Source organism: Cyanistes caeruleus, unplaced genomic scaffold (assembly GCF_971803275.1).
Source record: "Cyanistes caeruleus unplaced genomic scaffold, bCyaCae1.hap1.1 HAP1_SCAFFOLD_105, whole genome shotgun sequence".
NCBI lineage: Eukaryota > Metazoa > Chordata > Aves > Passeriformes > Paridae > Cyanistes > Cyanistes caeruleus.
In genome coordinates this window covers 470604-491842 of record NW_028255906.1, presented here as the reverse complement: position 1 = coordinate 491842, position 21239 = coordinate 470604, and the positions used below count along the sequence as shown (strand labels likewise).

General features: G+C 51.6%; 1 protein-coding gene across 3 annotated transcripts; it reads right to left on the bottom strand.

Annotated features, from left to right (window-relative positions):
* Positions 1-14345: 14345 nt before the first annotated feature.
* Positions 14346-20879, bottom strand: LOC147646260 (uncharacterized). 3 transcript variants are annotated; one of them, XM_086873700.1, is made up of 14 exons: positions 20628-20879; positions 20200-20271; positions 19749-19953; positions 19475-19546; positions 19286-19387; positions 18762-18869; positions 18004-18075; positions 17742-17813; positions 17553-17654; positions 17200-17343; positions 16760-16831; positions 16355-16456; positions 15559-15724; positions 14346-15030 (listed from the first exon to the last, which is right to left on the bottom strand). In XM_086873700.1, exons 2-14 carry the CDS (start codon positions 20206-20208, stop codon positions 14805-14807), a joined length of 1452 nt encoding a protein of 483 aa, XP_086729826.1. In that variant the 5' UTR covers positions 20209-20271; positions 20628-20879; the 3' UTR covers positions 14346-14804. The 3 variants fall into 3 exon arrangements, with proteins under 3 accessions (XP_086729826.1, XP_086729825.1, XP_086729827.1); XM_086873699.1 differs by having other exon boundaries at positions 19749-19820; positions 20628-20848; XM_086873701.1 differs by lacking the exon at positions 19749-19953 and having other exon boundaries at positions 20628-20848.
* Between the last annotated feature and the right edge of the window lie 360 nt (positions 20880-21239).

Here is a 21239-nt window from a genome sequence, read left to right as displayed (position 1 = left end):
GGTACATCACTGACATCCTTGCAGTGATCTTTGCACAGAGATGAAAAAGTATCAGTTTGCATGGCCTGAATCTGTGGGTCTGGAAGTTCTGCGTGTTGCACAAGCTGTGCTGAGCTCACCTGGCTCTGAAATAGCTGAAATATCATCTCTGCACCTTAGGCAGGAAGAGCATCAGAGTTGTGAAGAGATGAATAAAAATCAGTCATAACCCAGAAGCAAACCTTGGCAATAGACGTGTGGCAGGTGAGGAGACTGAAAGCTTTCATTCTTGTCCTGGGAGAATGAATTCAGCAATAAGAAATCCTGTCTCTTGGCATTAAAATACTTTAGTTTCAGCTCTGCCCCAGCCCATCAATGTCCCTGTGTGGTTGGGGGTAGGTTCTCCCCCTGTAGCTCTCTGCAGGTTGGTGCTAATTCAAGATGTTCTGGCAGGTTCCAATGTTTTGGTGCCCGAGCAGGGAGTGCAGAACAGGGATTACAAGTGCTGACATTTGCTGGGCTAGAAAGTCCAAGGGACAAATTTGTGCCAATTAAGGTCTCCCCTTTAACTAGAAGGAACAACTGATGTTGTGCTTGTAGTAGAGTGTGGTGACAGAGGGGGTTTCCAAAGGAAATCTTGGTGCATGTGGGCCAGAGGCCCCTGTGCTGAGGCTCCCTCCAGGCTGGCTCCAGCCCCTCAGGGTGCCCAGGAAGCAGGCTGCCCGCAGCCCCGTGCAGCCTCCTTAGCCCTGGGGCTAGCCAGGGAAGAGCCATGGATGAGGCTGAGCCCTGCTCCCATGTGGGATGCCATGGGACAGGGCCCACTGGGATTTGCCCCTCCAGCTACCAAGTGTGTGCAGAGAAACTGCAAGGAGAGGGTGAGCTCTGTCAGTGGGACCCCCTGTGCACAGGGAGCCCACTCCTGGGGTGGCTGTGCCAGCTCCCGCAGGGACATCCAAGCCTTGGTAACAACAACAACAATAAACTATAGAACCTATTTACCTAAGAACATATCTAACAAAACTACATGAAATGTATTTACAGAACACTACAGCAAACTCTAAAACGTCTATCTGAACACAACAACTGTAAAACGTATATACAGCAGGGTGGCATCTGTGTCCGGGATGTGCCTCAGTCCTGGAAGGAAAACAAGTAGCACGGTCAGTGCAGTCAGGCATGGAGGGGTGTTCCATGTGCTGCCAGGCTGGGACACTGGCACAGTGGGACTCTGCTGCCAGAAGTGAGGCTGGCTGGGGCTGGGGGCTGTGGCCCAGGCACTGGAACAGGGCTTGTGTGGCCCAAAGCAAGCCCAGGCCAGGCCAGGGATGGCCAGCAGAATCCAGTGCATGGGCTAGCGTGTCCCTGAGCAGGGAGTGCCCAGCCCAGCCCCAGGCTGGCAGCAGGGGACCCACTCTGCCTGTGGGGAGCACCTGCCTGTTCTGCTGCTGGCATGGGTCTTCATCCCAACACCATGTCCTCCTCCTCGTCTTCCATATCAATCTCCATCTCCTCAATACTGTCTTCCACGTCCACCTCCATTTCTTCCTCTGTCACATCCACATCCATCTCTTCCTCTCCCGTCTCCTCTCCATCCACTTCCATTTTCTCTTCGGTATCCATCTGTGTATCCACCTCCATCTCCTCCTCTGTGTCTGTGCCAGCCTGCAGAGGTAGCAAAATCTCCCAGTGGGGTCCTTTTCCCACACTATCCCACAGAGCTCCAGCCCAGCCAGGCAGCTGCAGGCTGTCCACCTCCGTGGAATGGTACCATACCTTCTTTGGAGCAAATGCAGACATCCTGCAGGGATGGAGAGCAAAATGCACTCAACGGGGAGCTTTTGGGACTGCTGGGGGTATGAGGGAGCAGGTGACAACAAGGTGACAGGGGTAGGCCTGGAGCAGGGTGAAGAGCGTGCTGACACAAGGAGCCAAGGGTTGTGTTGTGGCCGTTGCTGGATGCTGGAAGTTCTAGCTGGAGCGTGCACTGTGACATCAGTGCCAGGAGCCCAGGCCCAGGCTGAAGTGGACAAGGGAGATGCCAGAATGATGGAATCCCTGGGTGCTTGGGCTTGGAAGGGACCCTAAAGACCATCTTGTTCCAAGCTGAGCAATCTTCCCCCAGAATAGGTTGCTCAGAGCCCTGCTCCCAGCTGGCCTTGGATGTTGCCAAGGATGGAGCATCCCCAGCCTCTGTGCCCAGCCTGGGCCAGTGGCCCAGCAGCCTGAGTGGAAAAGAGCAGCTGCATTAGATCCAACTTCAATCTCACTCCTGCAGTTGAAAGCCTTCTCCTCTCTGTGCCCATCTTTCCTAGAGCTGCAGGGAGGCCTCCCCAGCCCCTTCTCTTTCCAGGCTGAGCATCCCCAGCCCCACATGGACAGCACTCAGATCCGTGGGGGTCGAGGCTAAAGGGTGGCAAACGGCATCAGGAAGTGAGAGATGGAAGCTTTTGGAGATGGAAGGTTTGCCTCTAAATGGAGAAAAGAAATGAAAGTGGAGGGGAAAATGGTGGGACTCAGGCTCTGTTCTAACTGGGAAAGATTTTCTTTTCCTCTTTTCTGTTGTGCTGATCGATGTATTGTTGTTTGAAAGGAGGTTTGGCAAAATATCCATTGTCTTCTCCACTAATAAAAAAATCCCACCAAATTCCAGTAAAATCTGACAAAATTCCCACCAAAATCCCACAAAATGGCGGAAAAATCCCACAAAATTCCCTAAATTTTGTTTCAATCCCACAAATTGCAGGAAAAATTCCACAAAATTGCAGAAAATATCCACAAAATTCCAGAAGAATTCCACAAAAATTAATGAAAAATCCCATAATTCTTTAATTTTTTATTAAATCCTACAACATTCTAGAAAAAAATGCACAAAATTCCACAAAAAAAACCAACAAAATTCCCTGAATCTCCTCAAATTCCCACAACTAAACTCCAAACTCCATCCAACAAAAATCCCTCAAAATTCTTGAAATGTCCTCAAAATCCCACAAAATTTCAGAAAATGCCACAAAATTCCTGAAAACATTCAAAAAGTTCCACAAATAATCCACAAAATTCGACAAAAAACCTTAACTAAATTCTCTAAATTACCTCAAATTCAAACAAAATTCCAGAAAAACTGGTCAAAATTCCCTAAATCTACTCAAAATCCCAGCAAATTCCAGAACTATACCACAAAATCTCCTCTAGTTTCCACAGACGGCCAGAAATAACCCTCAAAATTCCAGAAGAAATCCACAAAATTCCAGGAAAGCCTTCAAAGTTCCAGAAAAATCCCATGGTTTCACAAATCGCCTCAAAATTCCTCAAAATTCCCTACATTTTCTCAAAATTGCATAAAATTCAAAAAAACCCTACAATAATTCCACAAGAAGTCCACAAAAATATTTAAATTTTCTCAGAATTCCACAAAATACCAGAAAAATTCCACAGAACTCCAGTAAAATTTGATAAAATTACAGAAAAATCTCACAGAATTAAAAAAAAAAATTCCACAAAATTGCAGTAAAATCTGATAAAATGACACAAAAATCCCAAGAATTCCACAAAATCCCACGTAATTCTACAAACATGCCTCACAATTCTTCAAATTTTCATAAAATCTACAAAAATCCAGAAAAAATCCCACAAAATACTTTACATTTTCTCAAAATCCCACAAAATTCCAGAAAAAATCCACAAAATTCCATCAAAATCCAAAATAATTCCAGAGAAATTCCACAAAATTCCACAAAAATCCCACAAAATCATTTAAATATCCTCAAAATTTCCACAAAAATCTAGAAAATTTCCACAAAAATCTAGAAAAATTCCCAAAATTCCATACATTTCCTCAAAATCCCATAAGATTCCGCAAAAATCTTACAAAATTACCTAAATCTCTTCAAAATCACACAAAATTTTTTTCATCACCCCAAAATCCTGCAGAATTCCCGATGAATCCCACAAAATTCCACAAAAATTCTAAAAAATGCCATACATCTCCTCAAAATTCCAGAAAATTCCAGAATAATCCCACAAAATTACTTAAATCTCCTCAAAATCCTCTAGAATTCCAGAAAAATTCTACAAAATTACCTAAATCTCATCAAAATCCCACAAAATTCCAGAAAAAATCCACAAAATTCCACCAAAATCCCACAAAATTTCCTACATTTTCTCAAAATGCCACATCTGATGGGTTGATGTTTCAGAAAACCAAGAGAAGCACCTAAGGAAGTTGAAGCTGCTGGAGGCTGAGAGGAGTTTTTCTCCTGGCCCATAAGAGGCCATTGCTGAGAAGTGCCAGCAGTTTTGACTCTGTCAAAAATCTCTACAAAATCACACAAAATTCCACAAAAATCTCACAAAATCATTTAAATCTTCCCAAAATTTTACAAAAAATATAGAGAATTTCCACAAAATTCTAGAAAAATTCCCAAAATTCCATACATTTCCTCAAAATCCCATAAGATTCCCCAAAAATCTTACAAAATTCCCTAAACCTCTTCAAAATCCCACAAAATTATATAAATCACCCCAAAATCCTGCAAAATTCCCGATGGATCCCACAAAATTCCACAAAACTTCTACAAAATTCCATACATCTCCTCAAAATTCTAGAAAACTCCAGAATAATTCCACAAAATTATTTAAATCTCCTCAAAATCCCTCAGAATTCCAGAAAAATTCCACAAAATTACCTAAATCTCATCAAAATCCCCAAAAATTCCAGAGTAATTCCAGAAACCTCCAAAAAAATACCACAGAATATCCTACATTTTCCCAAAATCCCATGTCTGATGGGTTGACATTTCAGAAAACAAAGAGAAGCACCTAAGGAAGTTGAAGCTGCTGGAGGCTGTGAGGAGTTTTTCTCCTGGCCCATAAGAGGCCATTGCTGAGAAGTGCCAGCAGTTTTGCCCATTGCAAAGTGACATCAAGCTGTGAACAGCAGCTTAAGCCCTAAGGCTGGGAATTTCTTTGTCTCTTGGTTTGCTGGCTGTGAAAGGTAACTGAGCTCCAGCTGGCTTCCCGTCCCCGGCCCAGCCCATGCGGCCCGGGCAGGGGCTGGGCTGGGCCTGCCGCGGCTCCCGGCCGGGAGATGGGGCCTGCGGGGCTTGCCCCGGGCTCTGGCCGGGCCAGGCCGCTCCCTGGCTCGGCTGCACTTTTTGCTGCGACTGAATTCACCACAGACTGCCCAGGAAAGAAAGAAAAAGCTCTTGAGCTGCGGCGGGCTGAGACAGTGACCACACTCTCCAGAGCAGCCATGAAGAATCTTCCAGCGCACACAGCTCCAGCCGCTGCTCCGGCAGAGATCACAGAACCATCTACAAAGCCTGGGCAAGATTTTAACCTTTTCATTACCCAGATGAGACTTGCAGATTAATCCTTTTACCCAGAGAGAGAAAAAGAGAGGAATCAACATGTAAAGAGACTTTATAAACTATTAGAGACAGTAAAGAAAAGAATTAAGCTTCAGAAGAGGTGGAGAATAAGGAGATGCTTTAATTAAACTGAAATATTTTTCTGTTTAAGCTATGGAGATGGACAATAGTGTCCTGAAAAAACTCCTTTAATTCATGACAGAGTATATTGGGAGGAATGGAGTGTTCAAAGGGTGGATTTTCAGCAAGAGGTGGAGTAATGGAGATACAGTGAGGTGCTGGAACAGAGCGGGGAGAAGTAATAGTTGAAGATTTGAGGCCTTGAGAGGCAAAGAGAAAACTTCTGTTTCCAGAGAAGCTCACAGAGACAGATGAAGAGAACTTTTGCCTTTGAATAACTCATCCTTAAAATGACATCCGTAGACTCATTGACCCATACACACCTCAGAGTGATGTGAAATGGGAGGAGTGAACTGCTGACAGGATTTCTGGGCAGCTGGCATCAGAGAAATAGAAAACTGTAACAGAAATAATTTTCTTGTGAGAAACTCCATAGATCAGCAGAAGAAGACTTCTGTTTCTCTACAAAGGGTGATGAAAAGACTCTAGCAAGAATTTGGACTGTTTTAAACACCAAAGTTCCAAAGTTTTTTGTCCCTATGTTATCATGTGAACAAGAGAATGGTTGGGTAGTGGGGGATAAAGGGGTTTTCTGGAGGTTTATTTTGGTGTTCTTATTCTTGTAGTTTTGTTAATAAACTTTCTTTATTCCTTTGAAGTTTTAAGCCTGTTTTGCTCTTGTTCTAATCCCTATCTCACAGCAAAAAGTAACTCCGTTTTCTAGTAGTTATTTAATTTCAGCTTTAAAACCATGTCAATGTCTCATCAAAATCCCACAAAATTCCACAAAAATCCACAAAATTCTACAAACATCCCAGAAAATCTCCACCAATTTCCACAAAAACTAAGAAGAATCCCTCAAATTCTTCAAATCTCCTCAAAATCCGACAGGATTCCTGAAAATTCCACAACATTCTAAAAAAATAGCACAAAATTCCGGACATCTTCTCAAAACCCTACCAAATTCCTGCAATTTCTCACAAAATGTCCACAAATTTCCACAATAACCCTCAAAATTCTTAAAAAGACCCACAAAAGTACAAAAAATATCCCACAAAATTCCCTAAATCTTCTCAAAACCCTGCCGAATTCCAGCAACATCCCACAAAATGTCCACAAACGTCCACAAATGTCCACACAATTTCGGAAAAATCCCACAAAAACCTGCATGAACGAGGTGTGAAATCAAAGCAGTCATCAAATTTAGGTAGAATGAGAGAAGCTGAAGAGCTTTTCAATGTTTGCAACAAGATTAGCAGCTCCAGGCACAGGAGGGATGCGACATTTTCCCCACTGTAACAACTCTGGGATGCAAATTGCATCTCAAATCCTTCTCCCCAGCTCTGGGACTTGTTCAGCCACCAACATGGTGCTGAATTTTTCAAGCAAAGTGGAAGCTGGTCAGAGAGGTGACTTGCAAATCCAAATCACAGAGGACAGCTTGGAAGCAGCAGCCAGAGCAAAGAGAGGCAGAGCCTGGCCCTGGGGTGCAGCACAATGTTGTGGTTTAGATTTGCTAATTTCGTTTCCCGGCCAACGCACCAAATAAATGTCATGGTTTTAAAGCAGCAGCTAAAAAATTACTAGAAAACTTACTTACTTCTTGCTGTGAGATGTGGATTAGAACAAGAGCAAAACAGGCTTAAAACTTCAAAGGAATAAACAAAGTTTATTAACAGAACTACAAGAATAAGAACACCAGAATAACTTCCAGAAAACCCCATTATCCCTCACTACCCAACCATTCCTTTGTTCACATGACAACATAGAGACAAAAAACTTGGAACTTTGGTGTTTAAATCAGTCCCAATTCCTGTTAGAGTCTTTTCATCACCCTTTGTAGAGAAACACAAGTCGTCTTCTGCTAATCTATGGAGTTTTCACAAGAAAACCATTTCTGTTACAGCTTTCTATTTCTCTGATGCCAGCTGCCTGGAAAAAAATCTGTCAGCAGTTCACTCCTCCCATTTCACATCACTCTGAGGTGTGTTATGGGTCAAATGAGTCTAGGGGTGTCATTTTTAAGGATGAGTTATTCAAGGGCAAAAGTTCTCTTCATCTGTCTCTGTGAGCTTCCCTGGAAACAGAAGTTTGCTCTTTGCCTCTCAAAAGGCTACAAATCTTCAACTATTACTTTTCCCTCTGTTTCAGTATCTCACAGCATCACAATTACTCCACCTTTTGCTCAAAATTCACACTTTGAACACTCATTCCTCCCAATATACTCTGTCATGAATTAAAGGAGCTCTTTTTCAGAACATTGTTGTCCATCTCCATAGCTTTAACAGAAAAATATTTCAGTTTAATTAAAGCATCTCCTTATTCTCTCTTCCCCATCTAAAACTTAACCCTTTTCTTCACGGTCTTTGATGGTTTTATCATGTCTTCTTCATGTTATCTCTCTCTCTCTCTCATCCTTCTCTCTCTCTCAGAAAAAGAGTAATCTTCAAGTCTCATCCAGGTAGTAAAAGAGTTAAAGTCTTGGAAAGCTGCAGATGTTGATGGTGTCAGGTTTCAGTTCAGCAGCAGAAACTGCAAACCAAGCCAGGCCGGCCGGCTCCGTTTCTCCCCCGCCGCCCTCTGCGGCCTTGTCCGGCCTGGAGGGGGGAGGAGGCCGAGACAGAGCCTGTTACCTCGTCAGAAGCCAGAAACCAAAGAGAACAAGAGAGCCCCGGCTTTACATCTCAAGGTGGTGTTCACAAGTTGATCTCACTTTTCAATGGTCAAAACTGCTGTCAATTCTTAGAAATGACCAATAATTGGTCACAAGAAAAGACTCGCATCAGCCTCTCGCAGCTCAAACTTCCTCCAAACTCTCGAAGCTGTCTTAAACGTAAAGTCACCCCATGACACACCTGTCTTCCAAAACGAAGACAGATGGGGAGTTTCTCCATCCTCCTTACCTTTGCAGGGCCGGTAGAGGTCTTGGTTCCCCATGCTCTTTCTGTGGGGCTTTTTGTGTCTGTCCCCCTCCACTGTGGGGGGGCTTGAGTTGTGTCTGTGCCCCTCCAACTTAGGGGGACAGGGGATATTTGCTGCCCCCTTTCTGCTTCTGGAAAGCCTGTGTGGGCTCTTTGTCCCACTCTGATTTGGGGGGTGCCAGTGTTGTCACCATCCTGGCAGCCCCCAACCGCTCTTTGACCTTTTCCAGACCAAGGGTGTTCTCTGTCCCGTTGCAATTTGCGGGGCTGGCACAGGCACAATTCCCCTCCTCTTTGGGGGGGCTGGCAGTCTCCCCTTCCCACTCGCACTTGGGGGCTACTCTGGGCTCCATTAATCTCTTATTTTGGGGGGGCTGGGTATTTATCTCCCTTCAGTTTGGGGGGCCCAGGGATCGTCTCAATCCTCCTCCAGTTTTGAGGGGCCTGGGAGTAGTCTCTGCCTCTCACCGATTTGGGGGGACTGGTGCAGGCTCCACCCCCCTCTGATTTTGAGGGACAACCTGGAGGAAAGGCATCAAAAGCTTGACAAAGGCTGAAGGGAACGCTCTGATTACCCCTTTTGCCAAGAGGTTCTCTTAGCTGAAGTTGCTAACAAGGACCAGACTCGCCAGCCCGCAGTGGGTTTCGGGTTGTTTTATTTCCTGGGCCCTCAGTCCTGCGTGGGACACGGGAACTGGCTGCTGCAGAGGCTGCGGCAAGGCATCAGAAATGCCCGCCCAACACCCAAGGGTGGCAGAAGATCTGCTCCAGCACTGGCCGATCCATGGGGTGCTTGGACAAACACCAGCGGATCAGATGCTGGCACTCTGGGGAGAGAAGGCAGAAAGCAGCACTCACTTGCAGAAGGCTCCTGCCCAGCTGCTCCCGGCGCCTGCAGAAGCCGGGCCACGCTGCGTGTGCTGGGAGCTGCCCTGGGCGGGAGAGCGGCACGGCAGGATAAGCCGTGGCCTTGATTGGGAGGTGGCCCCTGCCTGGACCCACCACCGCTGTTTGGCATCCCCGGGCCCGCCGTGCTGGGCCTTGCACGCTGAGCCCAGACCCGCTGCCTGCGGCCATGTCCCACCCTCGGCCCCGGCCATATCCCTGCTTGCCACGGCCCGCTCTGTCCCGCTGTCCCCGCTCACTCACCAGCTCGTCCCACGGCAGGACCGTGTCCTGGGCCACGCACTTGATGGCCACCTGCAAGCCGTGGAGAAAGGGGGGATGAGCTCAAGCCTGGCTCCAGGACACTTGCTGCTCCTCCACCTGCTCCTGAGATGGCTCCCCTGGATCGGGCTGGGCTCCCACTTGGACCTGGGGACTTTCCCTGGCCCTGCCAGTGGTCAGGGCTGCACCTGTGCTGTTGAGGTCCAAGGGTCCAAGTGAGCTGGGAGACCTGTCCCTGGGCTCTGCACCTTCTGCAGGCTGACAGGTCTGGCTGAGCCTCTCCGAGGGATGGAGGCTATCAGAGATAGCAGAGGCTCCTGGCACCATGGACATTCTCTGACAGCCTGAGCTTCTTGCATGGGTGGCAGGTGTTTTCTGCTGTGCCATCCTTGCAAGGGTTAAGGCTCTCCCAGGGATGGTGAATCTTGCTGGGAGCAGCCTCCTGAAGGGATGGCGGCTTCTGGAGAAGCTGGGCGAGCCATAGCAGGGCACGTGGCCTCACTTCATCAACTTCTCCAGTTCTTTCCACATCGCCTGCCACATCCCAAAGAAGAGCGGCACAAATGTCCCATTGTGTGCCCAGTGCTGGATCATCACTTCCTGCAGCTCTTGGGCCACTGCCATGCAGGGACTGCAGCTGCAGGAGCTCTCCAGAGGGCTTGCGGGAGCACCTGGCCACTTGTGAAGGGTCGCCCAAGGCCTGGAGAACCTGGGAGCTGCAGGGGCTGCTCGGTTCCTCCATGAGCCTCTGGGCCTAACCCTGGGGTGCTTCCATCTCCTCCTCATCTGCTGTCTCCGTGGTTTCCAGTGGCCAATGGCCCACCAGCCACAGCAACCAGCAGCAGGACAAGTGCAGGCATTGGGATGCCACCGTCACACATGGCTACGGCACGTCCCATGGTGACTGCACTGGCAGCTGCGGGGGCTGGCCCGGTTTATATAGGGCTGGCGTGGTGATGTCACAGTGCTGTGGCCAGCACAGCTGTGTGACATCATGGCCCTGCATCACCCCAGCGCTCAGCTCCTTTGTGACATCACGGCCCCACCCAATTCAGGGATCACACAACCGGCTCATCCCTGAAGATGAACATGGCCGGGAAAAGCCTGGAAATAAGAACCGGAGCTCAGCCCCTTGCAATGAATCCTTCCCTGGAGCAAGTGGCAGCACATCAGGAAGAGTGCTGCTGCCACCTGTGTCAAGCCCCAGCTCCCAGAATGCTGCAGCGGCACCAACTTCAAACAACCACTACTCTGTGCTGGAGAAGATCCCCCAGAGACAAAGGGAGGTGAAGTTCCTCTGTCTCTGGGGAGATCTCCTGAAATGTCTGGCAAGGACTGCAAGAGTTTTTTCTTAGCAGCTCACCAACTTCTGCAGAGCCTCTGTTCTAAATCAATCAGGATATTCCAAAGAGCGCTCATTCTTGTCCCACTGCTCTGGTTTTGACTGCCATAGGGTTCCTTTCTTCCCAATAGCTGGCACATGCTGCGTTTGGATTCAAGATGGGAATGCTGTGGTTCAGTCAGGGGTGGTTTGTTTTCTGCTGAGCAGGGCTTGCCCTTTTCCAGGACTTTGCAGTGTCCCTTGGTATAATGCATGTTTTCCACTGGGAAGGGATGGGTGAGATGCAAAGAGGGATGGAAAGAATGCATTAGAAAACCTGCACTGTGTCTGTGTCCGTGTTTGTCAGGTGACCATTCACATCCTGGAAGGGGATGATGTAATTTCTATATTTTTTTTATAAATGTATTTAACAAGTCAATTTTTCTTGTGTCTCACATTTTTGGCCACCTTCATCTTCAGCTGAGCTTCCACTGCACCAAATTTCTTGCTACAGTGGCAAGAAGCATCTCTGTATTCTTCTCCTGACCTTCATTCCTTGTCCTCTACCCGTCCCATCCCGCACCAGGGAGCGGGGACCTTCCTGGGGCAGATGCAGGAGGATATCCAGGACAGTCATTGCCTGGGACGGGTGTCAAGGAGATCCAGGAGGGTTCAGTGTCCAGCTCTAAGTCCTGGGACACCCTGTGCCGTGCTCCCAACAGCCCCGATTTTCAGGAAGGAGCCACAGCAGCCTCCTGGCCATCCATGGATTTTTCTCCCAGGAATTCGCTGTGGAGCTTGTTTCTGTTTTCCTGCTCTTTGTGAGCTCCTGTCCACATGGCATGGAGCTGGAAGAGGTGGGAGGGGGCAGAACACACAGCTGGGGAACTCTTGAGGGCTGCTGTGTTTCTGGCACCCTGCTTTCCTCCTCTCCCTTTCGTGTAGCTGTGGGCCGGGACGGAGCATTTTTCTGCGGGAGCTCCCGGTGCCCTGGATCCCTGCCCTGAAAGGGGAGGGCCTAGAGCCGGCATCTCTGCCCTGCTCCACGCAGCCAGGCTGTCCCACAGAGCTCCTGCAAAGCCCTGCTCCTGCCCGCCAGGACATTAATTAGCGAGGTTTTAATGAGGGAGGAAGGAACGGCGTTCATTAGGGAGGGGATGGCGGGGAGCCGCTCCGAGCCGAGGGGGCGAGGCCTGAGCGGGGGGGCGGGGCCAGCGCTGAGGGGAAAAAGGGCGGCAAAAGGCTCAGCCCTGCTGAGGGGAAACGTCCGGAAGAAGACAGAGTGAAATTGTTGGGGAAAAGGGAGACATGCACCCCGAACGGTGGCTGGGGAAAGCTCCACACATTCCAGCCTGCATAGCCCAGCCCCAAACCCAGGGGAAGCCCTGGCTAAAATCCAGGATAAACAGTGCTGAGGATCCAAGGAATCAGAGCCATGATCTGTGTGGAGAGTGTCCCTGACAGGAGCAACGTGAATGGAAGTGAGCGAGGCTGGGGCAGGAGGGTCAGAGCGAGCAGAGAAGGGGGAGCCTCTGTCCATGGCAAGGCCCAGGGCAGCCCTGTCCCAGCAAGTGAGCAGGGAGCGGATCCTTGAGCTGCTGCACGTTTGTGCTGCTTTCGCTCAGCCGGGAACCCCCTCATTGCCCGGGGGGAGCTGGTGGCAGTGGGGAGTGGGAGAGGAAAGAAGCGGAACACAAGGATCTGTCCTACAGCCACATGGACTGCAATGCTGTGTTCATGGGCTGTGCCAAATGGCTGCCCTGTTGGGAACAGAACCAGAAACCTCCACCAACATCCTAATTTACTGCTCTAGGGAAAGAAAAAATTCCCAACTTTAATATCAGGGAGGATAATTTAATATCTCCTTGGCATCTGGAGATCTATTATCTGAATCCAGTCATGAGTTTCCTTCAGGTCTCACCCTCGGGACCAGTTAAAAGACAGTGGGGTTAAACTCTTTCCCACTTGTTAAATCTGGATCATCCTGTTCTGTGAGGGGCTTTCTTGGTTGCCACAGCCTTAACTTGCTGTGAGGCTTTAAGGATTAGAGAGCCTCCTACTCTCCTCACTTACCATTAAAGCCGTGGCTGCACAAGTTTGCAAACAATGGGGCCACCTCTCGCCAAGTGGTCTAACATTTTAGAAAAAGGGGCCATTGGTCTTCAAGAACTGCCCTGTAGTGTTTTGCACTAGAACTCCTTTGGCCTGCTTCTGTTCAACACCCACATAAAATTCAAATTCTTTTTCCCTGTTTGGAAGGGCTAGGGCAGGTTCTTCAGTTCATCTGCTGTTTAAGACTTCAAAATTCTGACAGTAGTTTTGCCCATTGAAAAGTGACATCAGCCTGTGAACACCACCCTTTAAAAGTTAATCCCGGGAATTTCTCTTTCTCTTTGGTTTCTGGCTTTTGAAGAGGTCACAGGGCTCCGGTTCAGCCTCCTCCCCCCCAGGTCTGACAAGGGCACGGGAGGAGCAGGGCTGGCCAGAGTTCTGCGGTTCCCAGCGGGGGATGGAGACTGTGAAGTGACAGGACCCCCTTCCCAGAGGGAAGTACTCCCATCTGTACTACTGGACTGCCCTGATTGTCAATCTTTGACTTCTTCAAAGGGTCATTGCTAAACAAAACCTTGGTTTTGCCTGCTGACATTGCTGGTCAGGCAGTGTCCCAGGAGATGCTCTTGATGGTTTCCTCTTTTCCTGGTCATGGCACTGGAGGAGGTCCAGGCCCAGGTGATGCCACTGAAGGAAATGTGCCCTCATCCCAGGGACGCTCAACACGGACTCCCCCAGCCCCTCAGTGCCCCGCTGCTGGTCACAGCAGCCCCTGCCTGGCTCCTGCCACCCACACTCTGGTCAGCCCTGCCTGCTCCTGGACATGGGGCTCAGCCAGGGCTGGTGCTGTGTGGGCTTTGCTGGTGGTACCAGCTGGACACTGGGGTGAGAGCTCCATCTCTTTATTGGAACAGAAGAGCTGTGCTGGGCCCTGCCCTGGCAGGAGGGACCCACCTTCAGTCCAGGCCACAGAGCAGGGCGGGTCCCTTCAGGGACACAGGGCCTTGCTGTGGGTGGTGGCAGCATCTGCACAGCAGCAAGCTGGTAATGCAGCTGTGCCAGGGACATTGGGCATGGGCATGGAGATGTGAAATGTGTGGTGCAGGTGTCCCTGAGGGAGGTGTTTGGCCTTTCTCGTGAAGCTGCAGAGGGGCACCTATTGAGAGAGGAGATGGCTGAGGTCCCAGCTGCAGCTGGCACACAGGGACCCTCCTGCACAGCGGGAGATTCTCACTGTGCTCAAAGATTCCCTCTGAAGCCTAAGAGGGGAGCTTATCAGAAGTCCCGAAAAATATCTGGGAAAAGGTCTTAGGTTAGTTGTTGAGACTAGGTACAAATCTCCAGCGGGAAAAGAGCCTCTCCAGTAGGCTGGGTGTTTTGGGGTGTCTTAGTTCTTCCTAGAATGAAGATCACCAATTGAATGCAATTTCAGTTTTTATTCTAGAAGTGTAAAATGTTCCAAGATTTTCTGAATTCTAAAACTACCTTGAAAAACCCTGAACTACTATGGAAATAAGCAAAAAAATGTTTGTAGATTTCTTTCTACAAAAAATATTTCTAAATATTTCTAAAAGTTTCAAATTTCTAAGAATGAAAAGCAAAGACAAAACGCGGTTGCCTTTTCAGAATTCTAAAACTAATTTGAAAAATACTAAACAACTATGGAAATTGGGAAGAAATATTTGGGGTTTACTTTCTATCAATAATAATTCTAAAGAGTTCTAAAATTTCTAATTTCTACAAATGAAAAACAAAGATGACGTGGTACCCCATGCCCAGCTGCTGCCTGCCCAGCCAAGGCTGTGGCCAGCCAAGCAGCTGTGCCAGTGCTGGTGGTACCAGCCAGAGCCCAGAGCAGAAGCCCAAAGGTGTTGCTCAAGCCCTTCCCTGGCAGGAGGGGCCCACATTCAGGCCTGGCCAGGCACCAGGGCCAGCACCTGCAGGGACAGAGGGTCCTGTTCTGGGTGGTGGCGGCACAGCAATAAGCTGAAAATGGAGCTGTGGCAGGGAAAATGGACACTGGCTTGCAGATGGAGGATGACAGGTGCAGGTCTCCCAGACTAACGTGTTTGGCAGGACATCTGGAGGTGCAGAGGTGCTCCTGTGGAGAGAGGAGGTGGCTGAGGCCCCCAGCTGCCGCTGGCACGCAGGGACCCTCCTGCACAGCAGGGCCCAGAGCGGCCAAGGCTCCCCAGCACGGCTGGAGCTGCTGGCACAGCTTGGCCCAGCTGGACAGCTGCCCCTCAAGGCCCCGGCGAGCAGGGGATGGCTCTGGGCAGGGTCCCTGGCCAGGAGCGGGCCCCAGAGCGCCTCTGCCTTTCAAGGGCAATCTCGTCCCCGCTCTTTCTCCTGCCCACCTTGCTTTGCCTCTGCCCGCTGCTCCTGGGGCTGCTCTTGGCCAGGCAGCCTCAGTGGGAGCCAGCACTGGCTGCAGCCCCAGCGGGCTCCCCAGGACAAGGCCCAGCAATTAAGAGGCCAATTAAAGGCCTGGGCAGCAGCAGAACTCTTGGCAGAGTTATTTGGACCACTGACCATCTACAGGTCCACAGCAGCCTCACTGGGAATGTTTCTATTCTACAATAGACTTTCAAAAGAAGCTGTTTGAGGGAAAGATGAACAAAACACTCACCGTTTTCTCTTCCAGCAATACCAGATTCCAACACCACATAAAACGAAGAAATGCACCAAAAAAATCAGGCCTGCCATTACTTCTGGCCAACAGCGTGTTCCCTGACAGAAACCTCTTCCGATGTCCTTCTGGGAATTGGGAACACGTGTTGTGGTGCTGGCTGCATCTGTGGGAGCAATGGGCAGTGAGAGCCCGTGCTGTGCTGTGCTGCTGAGCTGGCAGCATGGTGGGTATGTCCAGGATGTTCTCTGTTTCCCCCAGAGCTGGGGCCTGCAGGCACCTTGTTGGCCCTTGGCACAGGCTGTGCCACCCAACAAAGACCAGAAGGCCGGGAGCAGAGCCCAGGGGACAGCACAGCTGCTTGGGCAGTGGCTCCTTCCAGGGACACAGGCCAAACCCATCCCTGAGCAGCCACTGCCACCCCTGAGCCTCCCTTCTCCATGACATCTCCCCCAGCCCAAGGGGACAGAGCCAGGCCCTGTCAGGGGCCAGTGCAGCCCCTGCCCAGTTGGGAGCCAGGGCTGGCTGTGGCCCTGGGGTCGTGGCAGGGCTCCCGCTCGGGGCTGCTCCTGTGCCTTTGGCCTCTGGGCGCTCACGGCTACCTCTGGGAGCAGCTGCAGTGGGATAGATGTTGGTGCATGAGTCCCATTTCCCAGGAGCTGGAAACGAGCTCCAGAGGCCTGGAAGCTGAGGTGCCTCCAGCTTTGGCTGCTGCTGGGTCATGCAAGGGCCAGCCCTAGGGGAAGAGCTGCTGGCACACAGCCCCGCCAAGGGCTGAGCCCAGCACAGCAATTACCTCCTGTGTCTGGGCCTGTGCCTGGCATCGCCTTCTTTCCTGCCAATGAGCCACTGCTTCCTCTGGGAAACGTCTCCACCTGCATGGCCTTTTGGTCCATCCCTTGAGAAAGGAAGAGGCACAGCTGAACCAGATGGAGAAGTTCTTGATTTGGGTGCTGGCATTTTCAGGACCTCATGCTTGTCAAATACGGGGATAAGGTTCAAAAAATGCCTTGGCTTTTGGGCCAGGGCCAGGGCCCTCCCTCCTCCAAAAAGCTGCCAATTCTGAGCAGTAGTGAGGGGATCGTGCAGGGTGAGGGCACACACGTGCTCGGCTCTGTCCTGACACCTGCAGCGATGCTGCCCTGGCTGAGCTTTGGGCTCTGAGCTGGCAGCTCTCCCAGGAGGAAAGGCCTTCACCTACCCTCGCCATCTCCCAGAGCCTCAGTCCTGGACGTGGGTTGGGAAGCCAGATCACCTTCAGCAAGAGGCTTGGCTGCAAGGAAAGGCAGGACAGAAGAGCTCCCGTGGCTCTGTAGGAGATCCTCAGGCTCCCTGGGGCTGGCAAAGGAGCTGCGCAAGGCACAGCCCTGGGCACAGCCCCTTTCCTCTCTGCTCCTCTCCGTGGCTGCACAGAGCACATGGAAGGAGACACTGGCATTGCACATGGGAAGAAGATTGACAGCTAAATGCTCCTTCCTCCCACTGACAGCGATGCTGTGGGATCACTCAGAGCTGCAGAAGGGAGCAGGGCAAGGCTTCCAGAATCCTTCAGCCCTGAGATTATGTTAAGGGATATGGCACATGAGTGAGCTCTTGCCACCTTGACATTATTCCATCAGGAAAAGCACATTGAGAACTTGCCTCCAGCATTCTCCAAGTCTTGCCAGCTGTCATCTAGACGGGCCTCCAGGTAATCCATGTCCTGATCCCAGTCTAGAAGCCAGTACAGATCAGAGCCACGTCCATGGTGCGCTGGGATCCACTTCTGCCTTGGGGTAGTGGGCACTGCAAGGGGTTTGGGTTAGATCGTGAGTACCAGATGTCGATGGACATGGCCAAAGCTGCAGAGGGGCCTGGGGAGCTCTGGGCTGGATCCTGGTCACTCTCCACCCTCTTTGCAGTCCCTGTGCAACATCCCTGGTGGGGAGTGACAGGGCCAGAGCAGGGGTCCTGGCTGCTGAGTCTCAGGAGAAGGCTGAGGGACATGGACCCACCTTGTCCTCCCTGCAGCATTTCCTTCAGCATTTGCGGAGTGATTTTGGATGGCACATGGAGTTTCTGGTGTCCTGCAGCTTTGTTCTTTCCACTTGGAGGACCTTAAGAGAAAATAGTTCCCCTTTGCAGGAATGGATATCAGAAAACCAGTGCTCAGCCTGTGGGGTCAGGAGGGACACACCACTCACCCCTGCGATGGGAGCCGGGCTTGCGTACAGTTACCAACCCAGGAGCTGGGAAAGTCCTCCCTGCAGGCACATCTGTAACTCAACAGCCACAGGAGCTTCTGTCATCTCTGCTCATCTGCACAGGCAGCACTGAGCCACAGCAGTGGTGAGGGGAACGCGATGGGCGAGGGCACACACGTGTATGTCTCTGTCCTGACACCTGCAGTGGTGCCAAGACATTGAAACTGCTTATTCTGCTAGGAAAGGACCATTGAGAACTTACCTCCAGCATTTCTCAAGTGTTTCAAGCTGTCATCCAGCAGGGCCTCTGGATAATGTAAGTTGTGATTCCAATCTAGAAGGGAGCCCAGATCAGAACCCTGCCATGGTGTGCTGAGATCCCCTTCTACTTTTGACAACTGGGCACTGCAGGGGTGTCAGGTAAGACCCTGGGTGCCAAATGTTAGAGGACAATGGCCAAAGCTGCACAGGGGCCAGAGGACCTCTGGGTTGGTGTCTGGTCACTCTCCAAGCTCTTTGCAAGCCCTGTGCAACATCCCTGGAAGAGGTGGCTGGAGCAGCCCAAGGCCCATTGGGGCTCTCTCACAGCTACAGCTGAAAGTCTTGCTAAAGCAATGGGGAAAAACTGCAGCACGCAGTTGCACAACTATCCCTCCCTCACTCCTGCCCTCTCTCCCTCCCTTCCTGCCTTCCTCTCTGTCTCCATCCCTCTTTTCCCTGGGACAGCTCTCCCAACCCAAGGGGGCAGAGCCAGGCCCTCTCAGGACACACTGGAGCCTTGGCCTCCCCCTCTGCCCATTCCCCACCCTGGGCACCCCTTTGCAGTCGCTGCCAGGTTTTGGGACGTGTCTCCCATGGATGGACCCCAGCAGGACTGCTCAGTAGCCGAGTGCCCTGAGCCTGCTGGGGATAATTCCTCTGGGCTGTGCCGGTCTTGGCCGGGCTGTGCCTGCACTGCCAAGCAGCAGAGATGGCAGCTCAAGCCTCAGCAGGGCTCAGGCCCAGAGGCACAGCAATTACCTCCTGTGACTGTGCCTGGCATGGCCTCCCTTCCTGCAGCAGAGGCTGCCCATGGGCCACTGCTTCCTCCGGGAAACGCCGCCTTCAGCACAGCCGCTCTGTCCACTTCTGCAGAAAGGGGCAGCTGGATCAGATGGAACCATTCCCCACTGGGGAAACTTCAGGAGGCAATGCTTGTCAAAGGCATGGTTAAGGATCAAGAATCCCTGAAAAGTTTTTGGCATTGGCCAGGGCCTACACTATCAAAACAGCTGCCCTTTCTGATCTACCTGGGGACCAAGAAATTGCAGGGGATCTCAGTGTGAGCATGACCCCTGCTGCACTTTGGGCTCCCTGCCTGCTGATGCCAAATGCCTTCCTGCAGAGGCTGGGGAGAAGCTGCAGCCAGGCCAGGCTGGGAAACAGCCCTGCAGGCCAGGAAAGCAACAGTGGGGCAGCGAGGCTGCCATGGATCCGCTTCCCGCTGTGCAAAGAAAGCCCCTGGCTGCTGAGTCTCAGGAGAAGGCTGAGGGACATGGACCCACCTTGTCCTCCCTGCAGCATTTCCTTCAGCATTTGCAGAGTGATTTTGGATGGCACATGGAGATTCTGGTGTCCTGTAGCTTTGTTCTTTCCACTTGGAGGACCTTAAGAGAAAATAGTTCCCCTTTGCAGGAATGGAGCCCAGAAAACCAGTGCTCAGCCTGTGGGGTCAGGAGGGACACACCACTCACCCCTGCGATGGGAGCCGGGCTTGCGTACAGTTACCAACCCAGGAGCTGGGAAAGTCCTCCCTGCAGACACACCTGTAACTCAACAGCCACAGAAGCTTCTGTCACCTCTGCTCATCTGCACAGGCAGCACTGAGCCACAGGAGAGGTGAGGGGATGGCGCAGGGTGAGGGCACACACGTGCACGGCTCTGTCCTGACACCTGCAGCGATGCTGCCCTGGCTGAGCTTTGGGCTCTGAGCTGGCAGCTCTCCCAGGGGGAAAGGCCTTCACCCACCCTCGCCATCTCCCAGGGCCTCAGTCCTGGATGTGGGTTGGGAAGCCAGATCACCTTCACCAAGAGGCTTGGCTGCAAGGAAAGGCAGGACAGAAGAGCTCCCGTGGCTCTGTAGGAGATCCTCAGGCTCCCTGGGGCTGGCAAAGGAGCTGCACAAGGCACAGCCCCGGGGCACAGCCCCTTCCCTCTCTGCTCCTCTCCGTGGCTGCACAGAGCACATGGAAGGAGACACTGGCATTGCACACAGGTAGAAGATTGACAGCTAAATGCTCCTTCCTCCCACTGACAGCGATGCTGTGGGATCACTCAAGGCTCCAGAAGGGAGCGGGAGCAAGGAAAAATTTCCAGAATCCTTCAACCCTCACGCGACCTTAACGCAAATGGCACATAAGTGAACACTTCCCACCTTGACAGATTATTCTGTCAGTACAAGTGGCAATTCAGAACTTACCTCCAGCATTCTCCAAGATTTTCAAAGTCTCATTCACCAGCGATCCCAAATAATTCAAGTCATGTTCCCAATCTAGAAGGAAGCACATATCAGAACCATGGCCATGGTGCACTGGGATCCCCTTCTGCCTTAGGGAACTGGGCACTGCGAGGGGTTTGGGTAAGGCTGTGGGAGCCAGATGTCAATGGACATGGCCAAAGCTGCAGAGGGGCCTGGGGAGCTCTGGGCTGGCTCTGGTCACTCTCCACCCTCTTTGCAGGCCCTGTGCAACATCCCTGCAGAGGCAGCAGGACCAGCCCAGGGCCCCTGGGGACTCTCTCCCTCCCACAGAGGAAATCCTCCCTAAAGGCCTGTGGAAAACCATCCCCAACTCTTCCCAGGAGAAGGAAGTGCTGTCCCAGGAAAGGGAAGCCAGGCCGCGGGCTCACCTGCTCCCTGTGCTCGCTGCGGAGCAGCCTGGGCAGCCCTGTCAGGCAGGGCCACTGCCAGGAGGAGCAGGAGGAGGAGGCGCAGAGCAAAGGCCATGGTGCCTTGCCCTCTGCCAGTCCTGCAGCTCTTGCTGCCACCACTGTCCTGACACCGCTGTCCCAATGTCAGCACCGCTGCTGCCGCCGCCGCTGCTGCCGCAACAGTCGTGGTCAAGGACTGACTGCTCGGTCCTCGTGGTGCTGTGCAACCACGGGGCTCTGGGACCTCTGTGACCTCAGAGCCTGCTGTCACCTCAGCCTGCTGTCACCCCACAGGCTGCTGTGACCTCATGGCCAGGGTGGAATTGTGTGGGGAGTGGGATCTGCCTTCTTCACCAGGGAGCTCATCCTGCCCAGCAGCTCTGCCCAAGGGCTATGACAGGGTCCCAGCCCAGCTGATCTCACAGGCTGGGGGATGAAGGGATGGAGAGCAGCCCTGCTGAGAAGGACTTGTGGCTGCTGCAAGGAGAGAGGCTGGACATGAGCCAGCCATGTGCCTCCAAAGGAGGCTGCCCAGCAGCTTGAAGGAGGTGATTCCACCACCCCTCTGCTCTGGTGTGAGCCCACCTGGAG

Coding starts and splice junctions, on each gene's coding strand:
- LOC147646260 (XM_086873699.1), bottom strand. CDS start 20,724: ATGGCCTTTGCTCTGCGCCTCCTCCTCCTGCTCCTCCTGGCAGTGGCC. Junction 18,870..19,285: donor AATGCTGCAGGGAGGACAAG/GTGGGTCCATGT, acceptor CCCTTTCTGCAG/AAGTGGACAGAGCGGCTGTG. Junction 16,832..17,199: donor AGACTTGGAGAATGCTGGAG/GCAAGTTCTCAA, acceptor CTTTCCTTGCAG/CCAAGCCTCTTGCTGAAGGT.